Source organism: Leuresthes tenuis, unplaced genomic scaffold, assembly GCF_036924035.1.
Source record: "Leuresthes tenuis unplaced genomic scaffold, fLeuTen1.0.hap1 SCAF_21, whole genome shotgun sequence".
Classification (NCBI taxonomy): Eukaryota; Metazoa; Chordata; class Actinopteri; order Atheriniformes; family Atherinopsidae; genus Leuresthes; species Leuresthes tenuis.
The window spans coordinates 3,022,591-3,037,227 of NW_027325375.1; the positions used below are offsets into that span (position 1 = coordinate 3,022,591).

General features: G+C 40.7%; 1 protein-coding gene across 1 annotated transcript in view; it reads right to left on the bottom strand.

The window, feature by feature from the left end:
• Nucleotides 1-13,600, bottom strand: part of kctd16b (potassium channel tetramerization domain containing 16b) — an 86,692-nt gene extending 73,092 nt beyond the window's left edge. The window contains exon 1 of the mRNA XM_072375515.1: nt 11,855-13,600. Within this exon, the coding sequence (XP_072231616.1) occupies nt 11,855-12,695 (841 nt within the window). The 5' untranslated portion in view covers nt 12,696-13,600. The remainder of the gene's footprint in view (nt 1-11,854) is intronic.
• Nucleotides 13,601-14,637: the final 1,037 nt, after the last annotated feature.

The window sequence follows — 14,637 nt, forward strand, 5'->3', positions numbered from 1 at the left end:
GTATAAAGCAAGTACAGAAAGTGGATGGAGCGATGGATGTTTTGTTTAGTCATACATCTTCGGACCAAGAACGATGAGCACAGACACATCAGATAATTAGAAAACTGAAAATAAAGCAAAAATCCCGGAACTAAAATAACCCCTAAAGCACATGCGCATGCATATGAGATGAGATGAGTCTGTCAGCTACGCTGTTAGCTTCACAACGAGTCAGTGAGGAAATATGGATTAAAAGCTACCATGCTGATGAATTGGTGTGAAACTACTTTTCAGTCCCGGTGTGAAAAGGAAAAGATCCAAAGCATTTATTTATCTAAAAAATGCTCTCTCACCTACTGTAGAGTGGTTTAACATGGCACCTTGTGTCAGTGAGCCCCAGGGAGAGTGCAACAGAGCAAACATGAGGGGTTGTAACTTTAAGCTGTCCAACTCACACAATGTAAAACATAAATGTTGACGCCTACACAAGACAACCCAGTGAGCATCAGCTGTGGGTTCAGCGTCAACACAGCCAAACAGTAGCTGATTGCGTTTTGAACATAACATCTCACTTATCAAAGCATTGTTTTCATTTGCTGTAGTGTTAATTAACATATTAACATCTGAAAAGCTTTCTAAAGTTTAAGCATTTTTTGCGGCTTTCTAAAAAAATTTGTCAGTGTTCATTAAAACCATTATTTCCCACATCTCGCCCTTACTGTAAGAAATAACCCTAAAAAAGAACATGAAAGTTTGGGTTGAATTGAAAAAATAAAAGCAATCAATGTTTGTTACAATGCCTCAAAAAAGTACAAGAGCATGCTTTAGAGTGGGAAGAATCTGTTTTAGGTTCTCATGAAGATGCTTCTCAGAGAACAATATTGCTGGCCTGTTTTTCTTTTCTTTTTTAAAAATATTTATCGCTGGAAAGGTTTGATTTGTCGGGATGCAGCGCGAGTTATGATCTCTAATGTCGAAAACTCACCTGCTCTAAAGCAGGTTGGCTTTTGCCTTGTTGGGTTTAGGCAATAACATAACTTCAGGTTCAGGTTTAGAAATCAAAACAACTGGGTTTAGGTTAAAAAAATTAAATGAAATAACCCCATCATGGTTAAACACGTCTGTACTGTGCTACTGTTTATATTTTTACACTATAAATGCTCATGATAAGTTTGCCTTGTTGGGTTTAGGCAATAACATAACTTCAGGTTCAGGTTTAGAAATCAAAACAACTGGGTTTAGGTTAAAAAAATGAAATGAAATAACCCCATCATGGTTAAACACGTCTGTACTGTGCTACTGTCTATATTTCTACATTATAAATGCTCATGATAAGCTTTCCTAATAATTTGCTAATATCTCCTAATGTTTGCAGATCACATGCCTGCCTCCTGCTTCAGGGCTGTTCTTTGAACTAATCTGTGACACACGTATAAAATGGCTGTGGAGGAAGCACGCTCATCCACATATTGACCTGTCCCTGGCAAGCTACTGAACCTCACTTTGTGTCCGATGCATTCATCAGTGTGTAAGTGTCTGTAAGACCATATAGACAAAGCAGTGATACGTGAGTAGGTGAGTGTTTCTTGTCATGTAAAAGCTTTGTGCTCAACAAGAGTAGAAAATCATAGTATGAATGTGGTCCATTTACAATAGAACGGACATCCCATCCACTTTCATCATCAGGGCAGCTGTAGCTCGGGAAGTAGAGCAGTCGCCTTTCAATCTGAAGGTCGGTAGTACGACTCCTGGCATCCCCAGGCCTTGGGCAAGACACTGTATGTTAATGTGTAGAACAAAGCTCTGTCTAGCCTGTTAGAATTATACAGACTAAGATGTGCTGTGTGGGTAAATGTGGCAAAGTAATAAGTGCTGTTCAAGTATGATCCATTTATCCACCATTGCTGGTGGGTGTGGTCAGTAGTGAACACTGCCATCTCAATTAATAATGTAATATGTGGGAGAAGGGTTTGGGAATTACCTCTGCCCTAAACACATCTGTGTGGTAATAAAGAGCCATGGGTCAGTATCAGTTTGGTCAACATAGACTTTTAAAGAGAAACTTAACAACCTCTGAATAGGTCTTCTGGGAACTAGAAAGAAACGCGGGAGAAGTTTCAATTTGGCTCAAAATATTTGGGTTTAAACAACAAATGTAGCTGCAGAAGTGAACACAAGAGGAATGCTCAAATCCCCACAAAGTCATATCCTTTAACTGCACTGCAGACAGATGTTGGGTGATTGTGTGGGAACACAAACTCAAACTCTCCTCACACCGGATGAAGATCCAAATGCCAGTAAACGTTAGTCTGAAAGTTACAAGCACTCCCACAGTGGAAACAGATGTTGGTATGATTAGGCAATGCAATTACAGATGCAATAGAACTTCTGTGTACACTTTACATTGCGTTTCCAGCCAATCGGGATTCGTAAATTGCAGGGCTATAAAAGCATTGATGCATTGCAGCAGCCAGCCGGTGAGATGAAGCAGTGAAGAGTCTCACCAGCTGCAGCTTCTGTCATTATGGCAACGCTCCACACCTCGTCGCACCACAAAGCACTTTTCCAGCACAACAGGGGAAGAGCATCAACATTATATCAAGTGTGAGCACCAACAGAGAGAGAGAGCAGAGTGTCAAGAGTCATGGAGGAGGAGAAAATGGACTGATAGATGGCAAAGAGAGAAGGGAGTCACAGAGGACTACAGGAAGCTTGTCTCTGTGTTTGTGTTCACTTTGTTTTCTTCTGTTTCTTGCTGTCTCTTCCTCTCAGAGCTCTTTAGTCCTACCCTGCCTCCAGGGGATGGGGATTATGGGAGTCTACGTTACGTAGCTACACTAAGCTTTCAGGGGAAAAGGTCAAGGGGAGGCAAGACAAACAAGAAAGTCTTCTCTCTATGTGTGACCCACGTTATCTATTCCTCCATCTCTGTTATCCCTTAATTTCCTGCAACCCCACTTGTTCCCCGCTCTATGAAAACTAAATAGATTGCAAACAAGAGTTACAAATAAGTTCCTTACTATCACTTACCTTTTATTTTTACAAAAGCTGGTAAACGCAGTTCCCAAAGCAAAAAATTGGGTTAATTTCCTTCCATTTATTTGTTTTATCAGTTTAGACAAACAGAACTAAAATGTGCCAGAGCTAGCCAAAAGGCTTTCATCTGTGGTCCCTGGATCGATGTTACAGATTCCCCCCAAAACAAAAGGATAATAGCATCATATAAAACATTACACTCGACAGAATACCGAAGAAAAATAGAAATTTAAAATTCTAGCACAAACACACAAAAGAAGACAGTGACAGGTGGCTACAAAGACTTCCGTATTTTAGCGTCGACAGAACAGGAGAAGTATTTAACCATTTCAAATGAGCTTGAAAATTAATTGGAAGTATTCAGCTATTTTATTGTTGCTGGGACTGAGTTCCAATCAAGGGCAGCTTTTAGAGTGAATGCAGACTGGCCTAAAGAACTTTTTCTAAGTGGGATGACACAGTATCCTCTTGTTGCACCTCTTGTAAGTCTATATCCTGTATATATAGATATAAATCTATATATCTCTATGTCTTACATTGATAACCTGTCTGAGCAGAGGACAAATAAGATCCCATACAGTCTTATAGATAAGACAAACATTTGCATATTTAATCGTGTTCAGCAGGTTGTATGTTTTTTCATTTTTAGCAAAGATGAAAATGAACTGATTTCTTATTCAGATACTCTCCTCCTGCTCTCATGCACATATCATATCTCTTTTCACTCTCTCCCCTTCCACCGTTGCTCCAGCCCAGTCACCAGAATAAGCCTTTCACATTTTATGTGTCAACCACCCATAGATAGGATCTTAGATCTCACACTCACTCCCAACCTGTCATACACTGATGTATTATCAGGAATGCTGTCAGAAAAATTCTCTCAAAATTAGGCTCAGAGTCGCTGGATACGATTAACACAAAACATTCATTTCTTGCAAGAAAGAGACAAGTCCGCACAACCTGTCAGGAAGCTGGCTCAGAGTTGTCTGACTCACAAAATGGTGCTATTGCTATTTATATTGTCTATGTTTGCTGGCCACACAATGTTATGGGAAAGGGACATTCAATGTTATGGGAAAAGGCATTACTATCCATTTAATGTTATGGGAAGACGAGTTCAGACAGTCAAAACAATTTTGCTTGCTACATAGTATTATGAGACAGGAGGAGGCCCCCCCATCACAGAAACTCTTATTCTTGCAGCTTTTCTCATAGTATAACTATATAATTTTATAATTTTTCTAACAAATGAGTAGCTTTATATAACTTTTTTTAGCACTTATTTGCACCCAAATTGGGGTATTTTCCTTAACCTTAACCAAGTACAACCCTGATCCCAAAAAAGTTGGAAAGCTATGTAGAATTTAAGTAAAAGCTGAATGCAATGATTTGCAAATCTCATAAACCAGTACTTTATTCACAATAGAACATTATATTATATTATATATTATAGTTTCATGATTAAATAGCAAGAGTTACACAAATAGTAGATAAGCTAATATATTTCATGACAAAGTTGTTCCATCAGGCTGAAAAAATCCTCATTTTGAAACATATTTCTATCATTTAGGTGAGGAAGGCAAAGGGTCATCTTGGCTTTGATGTCACCATAACTCCTCTTGTGGTCTCGCCTGAGTCTCCTCTCCACTTGCAGCTCATGCAAAATGCAATAGTTTCATGTCTTCCTTTGAAAAGCCAGGGTCATCTCAGCTTTATCGGCCCAAGCATCATAACTGCAGCTGAATGTTTTGCATACAAACTTGCTTACAGTGTCAGAACATTTTAACGATGGCTAAACATGTGTAATGTTTTCTTATTTTCTTTGTTTCTGAGTTCTCTTAAGTAACGTGATTAATTCTTTATGGACACTCTTTTTAAAATTTTCCTGTCATTTCATCACTTACTTTTTTGGGTTTAAAAAGAAAGAAGTAAATGATGAAGTCCTTCTGTTTCTTACTGGGGAACAGGCTGTTTTTTGACAAGCTGTGCCAAGTCAGAAGATCAACATATCACAATACAGAGAGCAGATGTAGGCAGAATGCTTAAGAGAGCATAAGCAATTTTCTCAAATAAACACTGGGAAATGTTAATAGAATCAATCACATATACATCATGCAGCACAAGATTCTGCACACACTCTCACAAGTAGAAACAGTCTGAAATGACATTGAGAGGAGGGCAGAGGAGGCATAACTTGATGCAAAGAGCATAATGCAGAAATTATATAATTCAGATCTATCCCACAGCTTTGAGCTACTGCACAAATATTAATTGGACAAAACCGGAACATGATCACTGTATGAAAGAACATACAGTACCTTACCTGAGATGTAATACTTGCAGAAAACCCAAAGCAAGATCGTACTTCCTCCCACCCAACTGATAGAAAAGTGCTTCATCGCCCATTTCATTCTCATTTCCTTACATTTCCATCAGCTGCAGTCACAGACAGCTTGTACTGATTCCTCTTTCAGGCACAATCTTGCTGCGAGTCTTATGTTTAAATGGCCCAGTTGACACCTCTGAAGTCATATGATCCATACACAAATCGTGTAGTAATTACTCCCTCGAATATTAGCTCTATGATAGGTTTCGTTTCTGGTTCATGCTAGTTTTTTAGCAGCTAATGTGAAAAACATCTGCTTAAATGGGCTGCTTCTAATAAAAGTTTGGGTTTCTACTGTTGGAAGACAAAATCAGAATTTTAAACATCAGCGTAAAATAAACAGCACACAAAATACTGGTGGGACATTATCAGCTCATTTATTTATTCTGCTAAGTGAACTACATAACAGCTAAAAAAAAAAACAGCAAAGCAAAAAGCAAGAACAAAAGACTTTGAACTTCCCAATTCTGTGGTACATGAAATGCTGCATGATTTAATGTTGAGATTGAAAGGAGATATAGATGGGGAGGCTGGACATTTGTGCTCTGAGATAAGAGTGTGATGTACTCGTCCCTTTCAAATCCTAATGGCTCACAGTATTGTATTTCTTTCTTACGGTATTTTTTTGGACATTGTGGGCACAAAACATAGTTGGTAGTGATTTCAGACCTAAATATACGCTCCAAAGCACAGAAAAAAGAAAATGTTTTTAATCATATGCCCCCATTCGAGATAAAGCATATTGTACAGACTCTTGTATCAGTCTATTTGTTGTAGTATAAGGAAATATTACAGCATTTATATTGGTGAAATTACAACCAGTACTATTATAGCAATACTAGGAACAGTCATCATACAACGGTAGCACTAGTAGTAGCATTTCATTGTTAGTCAAAGCACAGATGCAGGAAGAAGAATAACAGTATTTGTCTCTTCTTTCTACCAGGGTTTTCATCCTGATTCCTCTCACCTTTAATTTATTCTCAGCCTAAATAATGCACAATTGAGTTGTGTGTTGGTGAACTCCCCTGTGGAGCTGAGACTGGGGTAGCAGCTGTCCCTATCAAGACTCTCCTCCGAGCAGTCATGGCCTGTCTGCTCCTCAGCTAATCACTTCCTACAGGCCTGTGGCGGCTAATGTCATCACCGACGGGCTTGAGAAACTCACAGGATGACGATAATGTAGTTACATATGGTGATGAGTGCGTTTGTCTGCCATCAGGTACATGTGTGCCTGTGTGTGAGGGGTTAGTGTGGAGCAGTTGTGCTGTGCTGGTGGATCAATGGGTTTCCAAATGCCTCAGGTAGTGCAACATGGGTCACACATTAAGGCACACACACTCCATAAGCGCTACCACCTGCCACAACACATTATCTGCACAAGGAGTTACTCATCTGTGTGTAACAAGCTAATGGCACAGCATGGCCCACACCCGCATACATGAAAGTGCCTATTTGTGATGATACCAAATTCACAAACTGGTTTGCTGCATAGGAAAATATATCCAGGGCCAAAAACTGTGATTTTCCCCTCACCTGACTTTGGAAACGTTTCCTTTGTGCCTCATGCAGGATTTTGGGTTTTTTCTTGCTTTGTTGTGGCCAGTTTTTTCAGGCCCGAAAGTGGATTGACTGAAGCAGCTGCCAACTGAAATGATCAATTATGAGTACCTCCACATGCATCAAATTGGTAAAAACATTTTGCCATTAGGCCCTCAGAGGCTATCGTGAATTTGAATTACAACAAACGGAAAGAAGCAGAAAGACTCTGATAGCTACAATCAGTGGAGTGAATCTGGGCAATAAATAACAAGCATAGTGAAATATATATATAGATATGTGTGTATATATGTATAGATTTTTTTATCCTACAATGGAAGTAGCAGCCTCTGAGAAATAGGGTTCCCTTACCTTGAATACAGAAAAATCTATCTATAGATAATTGAAACACACTATTTTCATGTGATGTGAATGTTGCGTGTTGTTGATGCATTATTTTCATCTGCTGGCAAAAAGACTTAATTACTGCATCTAATTTTCCACAAGACTGCTTGTCTCCACTATTGAGGGTTTAAGGACGAATGGAAGTTTACAACATACAGAGCGTTATGGTATGTAGACAGACCATATAATAAATGTCTCCTAATCAGTTGAGTTTGTCCCCAAAATTCATCAATTTGTGACCTTTTTTTTTCTACGCATGTTTTCGCTTCCAGAACAATGACTGCCGTAAGCTTTGCTAATATCCATATGTAACATTAAAGAGGGTACCAAAAGTAGCTGATGTTCAACCAGCAATACTAGTGTTCACGTATCAGGCAGATGTACAGCATGAGCAAATCTAACTGAACAGGTCCACCCGACAATAGCTGTAATTATTGCTCATCTCATCACGAAACAGTTTGCTTTAATTTGATGCCAACATTTAACAAGATTTTGGATCCCGGCTGCAAAAATCTGCACCCATTCAGCCATATCAGCATCTGTATAGTGAAACCAGAAAGATCTAGCTCACAGCTACTGTCGCAGTTCATCCTAGAGATGATCAATAAGGTTCAGGTCGGACAGGGCTGTGCACAGGTTGGTCATGTTTCTCCATGCCAGACTAGGAAAATGACTTCTTTGCAAACAGGGTAATTGAAATGTTGAAACAAGAAAAGACCTTTACTCAAATGCAGCAAAATGCTAAAAACCCAATCTTCTAATGCATGCTCAAATTTGAAAACAACCACAGACCAAAAGATCACAAAATGTGGAATTACACAGCCGAAGGTCAAGGTTAATACAAAATCATGGCGGCAGACAGACAGACACAGATATGAATAAGAAACGAGACAGGCAGCGTGACGGTGCAGTGAGGCATGTAAAGGCAACTGGTGCCGCCACAGTGCTCCTTGCCCCCGCGGCGCTCAGAGCAAGATGAAGCTGGGGAGAGGGAAGGCGGCAACCAAGACAAGATAGTGAAGACAGCTATGACTGACTGGAGCGAAATGAGGCGACATGAAGGGAAAAGACAGAGAGAACAGAGAAGCAGGGCGAGGAAGAGGGAGGATAAGGGGGGGGGGGAGTACGACAAAAATTTGACAGGCAGATAAACAAGAGACTGTCAGATGGTGCATTTAATCCACTGAGTGACTGCAGCTTTAAACACACCCCCTCCATGATGCTTGCCATGCCTACCTGGGTGCCTTTGTGTCTGATTATCTGCATATGTGTGCACGCTCCTGCGTTTTCTTCTGGGTGGCCACATGTGCTGCATGTGGGCCTCAGAGTGCGCTGAGGTGCAGACGCAGCACATCCCACCACTGCCTGTGTCGTTGCTTTGAGTGTGTGGCCTCTAACAAGCTGAACATTTGTCAACAAAACAGAAAGCTGTTGTTGTTTGTTAGCAAGTGAAGAGAGGCAGAGGTGGCCCAAGGACACACTGCCTGATGTATAAGCTTGGTGTGTGCAGTGCGTGTGTGAGTGTCTGTACTATGTGTGTCAGCAGCTCTCACTGCCACTTAATTTGGCTTGTTAGTGCTACTTTTGGGAATCGTGAGAGCCAAGAGCCATCCAGTCGTTGTGCTTGATGTAGGCCATTTGATGCAGGGCACATTTTGCCTGGACCCAGCGCAGCAAATTATCCTCATGTGTTTATGATTTATTAGCCAGCCAGTGGTTTTCTCTTAGACGATAAGTTAAGTTTTTCATTTTACAGTTTAATCAAATATCATAAAACAAAACGTGATCTTAGTTTTATTCAAACGACATACAAAAATATGGCCTTTTAAGAAAATGTGTACCTGTGTTTCAGTTGCCAAACATCTGGAGGATTGGGTGGTGCTAAGATCTGCGTTTTCTTTCTTTCTTCTGGAACTGAAAATGCTATCCTTTGACTATAAAACGGAGCCCATAGTTTAATTTTAGCTGTCACAAGTACCAAAATGATGAAGGCTGAAATCTGCTTTGATTACAAATTACTTGAAAAATGTACAACTAAAGCTGTGATGCACACACTGATTTGCAGGCTTGTGCTGTTCTGTGGACTGATAAGATCCACAGAAACAGCTCAATAAGTCTGCAGTCCACATAAAGTTTCATGCATGTTTCAATAAGAACCACATCTTTCCATGACCTCTTTTTAAAAACTGGATAGATGCAGGACTGCCAGAGATACCAAACAGACGAGTTGTTTTTGAATTGTAATATTTGTAAGAGAGAAGAAATGTAAGAAAATATTGCAAGAGCTACCCCTCACATTATGAATTTAAAGCTCTTGGCAGTCTCTTTAAATTCATTTGCAGCGAAACTGAGCATGTTGTGTATTTATTCGATTAAATCTTTTGGGATTTTAACCTTGAAATAGTTGAACAGTTATGTCATACAAACTGGGGAAAAATTAAAGGAAAAACATCGTTAACTCCTTTTCTTTTGTGGAACAGCTTTAGTATACCTTGGCATTGATTCTGCAAAGTTTCTGAAAGTTTGCAGTAAGCGGCAGAAACAGTGTAGGTGTTTTGATGAGGATGGGGGAGTAGCAGATTATTAATATCATTTTCTGCAACCACTGGTACTTTATAGATGCAGACAGGTCAAATCAGGAGAAAAAAGTTTCATAACATGATAAAGTTAAGCATGACACATTTACAGAGAAAAAACAACTAGCTCAATCTATCAGTTTCACATCCTTAACACTGCCAGAAAACAAAGACACGGATACCCTTCAACGTCAGAGAAGTCAGAGAGATAGAGGTAAAAAATACAAACACCTTTAAAATATGACATATGCACACCAATCATGTCATCCATTAGCTCTGGAGGGTCAACAACATCAACAGAAAACAATAAAGTCCAACCTCTCTCTGACAAACAGAAGGTAGGAGTAAAGATACCAACATCTGGCATCAATGGCATTAAAAAGAAATCAGGACTAATTCAGTTCTTCATTAACACCAAAGGAATCCACTGTATTCAAAGTATGGATACAACACGCCTCTCTATGAAACAATAATGATGTCGCCATCTCAGGAGAATTTTTTCTATTCCCAAAACTTCAGTGATTCTGCAGAGCCATTGTTAGCCGGTGCATAATGCTGGAATTTGTGTAATCCATGTAGTTATCACAGTCTTATATTCAGATATGCAAATCTTTACAGCTGTTATTGTGTGTCCCGCATAAACAAAACCACTAGGACATTTCATCATGTGTATAAAGTCTGTGCTATTGCAGTTAATGAAGGATTTAGTCAAGTGTTTTTACCAGTGTGTGGATGTGTTGAAAAAATAAAAAAACTTGGTGCTTGAGGATTTAGAACACAGCACACAGTGGCCACAGAAGCCTGTAGGTTGATTTTAAGGGTTTTTTGTGTCAAAATGATCCAATCCATTGAGAACCTTATGAGAATGTTGTAATTACAAGTGGCACAGAGCTGCTTTTAATTAGAATTGGATCACTTTTAAGAAAATGTCAGTATTTTACCCCACCGAGAGTGGTGAGTATAAAGATTGTGATAAATTATACACGGTTATATCAAAGAATATGGATTATTTTGTGGCATTATAAAATCTTATGAGAGCCAGTATAAAAGTCATGATGAGTTATTCTTCATGACCTCTGTGAATCTCTCCTACATAGCAGCAAGTGAGCGGCACAGATGGAGATATGGAAGGAAACCAATAGCAAAGCCAGAAGGAAATGCAAGAAGTTAAAAGGATGGGCTGGATGAAAGAGCGAGGAGGTGGAGTAGCAAATTGCACCATGATGGGAAATGACAAAGCACTGACGAGTCATTGCTCTGACAGCTGCCATGGCTCAGAGTGAAATTATTAAAATCTGGTTAAATCTTCTGAAATATAAACTCCTGCAGGAGCACAGTGAATGCTGCAACATGCTGTAATAGGTTTGAAAACACTAAGATGAAGACTAGCCTTCCAGTTAAGTGCTTGCTGCAAAGGTTCCATTGCTTCCATGGTGAGATAACAACACCTTGGCTTAACCCCAATTATGAAAGGTGATCTCTAATTGGTTTTGTTCCACGGGGCCCAGACAATTCCTCAGACTCCAACTGAGCGTGTGAATTTAACAGTGTGTCTGCATTTTAACCACCGATGCTGCCAACCCACAAACAAATGGAACTCATTTGAAGCTTTTTTGTGATCTCCATGTCTGCCATGGAAATGCACCATGCTGTTGATTAACAAGGTTTTCGACCTTGTCAAATCAAATTAAACATGAATAAGTGCACTGCAATATAAGGAAACCACAAAAAGATGCTCTCATCATACTCTCTGTAGCAGTCACCACCCACATGTGTAAAAGAGAAGTTGTGAAAGCCCAACCAATCCCAAATCTAGATGGGTTTTTTTCTCACGTCACCTGAAATAGCACGTGCGCCTTCTAGCGGCTGTTGGTTGTGTGATTTTCGTGTGTGTTAACCTTCTGCAGAGAAAAAACAAAAAGGGGTGACTTACGGTAGAAAATGTACTCTGTGTAGCTGGACCAGATTTTGTCCTCTGTATGCTGGTTGACAAACGAGGCTGTGACTGAGGAGTTGCAGGCCACCATTTGGAAACCACACTCCGACAGCATGTCAAAAGCTCTCTCGAGGTGCTTAAACTTGAGGTAAAACCGGGAGGTGTACCGATCCGGGGTCCTGTCTGGGTCCCGGCTCTCGTTCAGAGTCTCCCCGAACACTTCTTTAGCAAGGGCCACCCTGCCGCAGATTAGTATCCGAGGTACCCTCCTGAACTTGGCGTCAGTCTGACTCTCTCGGCCCATGGTACACGATCCCCGGTACCCCACAGTGATGAAGCCGCTCTTTCTGTCCGCAGGGACGAGAGAGGGTGGGGGGCACTGCCGGTGGTCGCTGCCCTGAGACCCATCCTCATAGTCGCTATGGAAGTAGTCGTCCGGGCTGTGCTTGATGATATCCTCAGGGGTCAATAGCTTCACTAGGTCGGGCAACTGGAAGTACTCTGCTTCCTTCCTGAGCCTCCCTTTCTCGGGAAAGTGGTCCGGGAGGACGACTTGCTTATCTCGGAGGTAGTCCAACACATATCGGAATAAAAACCCATCCCTGTCGATGAAATAACGACCCTTGGGGTCCCTGGCTAAATCGTTAGTTGCGTCTTTCTTTGAGGAGAATAGCTTACCAAGTAATGAATTTGGAGTGCTCACCAAAGTTGAGTGTCGCGTGTAATAAACTTGACCCCCCACGTTTAATTCAACAACATCTGGAAAACTGTTCTGAACTGATCCCTGGTCTTTGGGGTTAGTCCTACAGTTTCCACTCAGCGCCATCGTTTCCGTCATGAGCAGCAACACACAGAAAGCACACCTCTTTCTACGGCAAGTCTCAAAATGATGAATGAAAAAAACTGTGGATCAGCATCAAAAGTTGCGCGAACTATGCCTTCTGTTCTTGCCAGTCTCCAACTTCATCTCACAACAATCTGAATAAGCATTTTTTTTCATCAATCCACCAACATTAAACCCAATTGGTGTTGACAAGCTATTTGAAATGCGGTGAATGGTATAAAAAAGGACTGGTGGGTAACTGGGAGGTGGAAAGAATCAATGCTGCGGGAGAGGAGAAATGTATCCGGGCGTATCAACGGCTTACATTAGTGGCTGTAAGACTCCCATCGCCTGTGGGAAAACAGCACTACGTGGGGATGATGGAGGCTGAAAGAAGCTTAATTCACCCACTGAAAAAGAAACTTGCCTCACTTGCCATTTTTGCTCCCAGAAGTATTTTCCATCAAATACAGGGTAGATCTTAACCCCACACACGCTCGCCAGCGGAAAAGCGAAGAAAGTCGAGCAACTTATTTTATGATGTAGTCCAAAGGAAGGTACCGATGCGATGTTTTCACTTTTCTCTGCTCTTCAACTTCTGTTGGGCACCAAAAGATTTTCTGGGCTGTGCAGACTCACAGGGGGAGTTAAAATTCCTTTCAGTGTAGAGAAACTTCGCAGAGATTGCCACCCGTCCTTTAGTGATTTTGACTGTTATCAGTCATTACGGACATGGCTGGTCCACACATACACACGTAAAAAAAAACAAAAAAAACCTCAGCGGACAAAAAAGAGACATTTGCTGTTGGTAAGCGGTGTTAAAATCCAAATTTTCAATCTTTTTTTGTTCTTTTTCTTTTCTTTCACGGCAGCACAGCAGAGAGAAGCTGCTGCTGGCTGCTCTTACAGGGAGCTGTCCGCGGTGCTGAAACGAGCATCTCAACACCCTCCTCCCCCCATTCTCCCATCTCCTCACCCTCGCTTGCATGCACTCGCGCCGCCTCCCCTTCCCGACAGAGTTGGGTGGTGTCTTCACTGGCTCACACACAGAGAGAGATAGAGAGAGAGGGGGAAAAAGAGACAAAATTATTTACTTGTAAGATCATGTACTTCCTACTTTATTCAGCACAAGATTTTATCCATGACAGCTAAATGAGGGACTTGGTGTATCAAAGGTTAAGTTTTAGGCTGCTCTCAGGGCAGAGTTGTGGAAGCGCTGCGTCCCTCTATGTGCTATTAGTATTAAGGCTCACAGTGCTGCCTTATTACCCGCAGCTTGAATAAATTTGCTTGACATTTCTTGTCATGCAAGATATATTTGAATTCCAACAATGCATTATTGGAATAAGTTCAATTCTACTGCTACAACCTTTTTAAAGAAACTTATATATGTAAATTCCAGATCAATGGTTTATTGTGCCACTGACTTGTAACATTAGGGATTTCTGTCTTTGTGTCATAAAATGAGCAACAGCTCCTCCCTCTGTTCGCCTCGAAGCTTTTTCCTTCATCACCATAAATAGATCCCATAGCTTATTGCAACTGCTTTGGTCCTGGTCTCAATACCTTGTTCAGTGTCCAATAACCCTTGAAACATTCAGTATGTGACTATATCAGCCAGACTTTGAATACTTTTGCGCTGTTTTTACACCAAAATTCACTCAGTAAATATACACCAACAGCAAATTCTATACAACTATATTTAATTTTGCAGAGGATAAGGTGCTCTGTTTTAAAACGGTTAACTTTCGGGTCAGAACTGAATGCAATTATGTAAATGCAGTGCACTTGCCATCGGTGGTACAGGAACTGTCCATGATTTCCAAAAATTCATAAAAATTTTTACATCTGGCCAAAGAACAGTTGTTAATTTTACCACAGTCTGTTTTAGACAAGCACTGGCCCAAAGAAGGTTGTGCTGTCTCTGAATCGTGTTCATGTATGGCTTCCTTTTGCA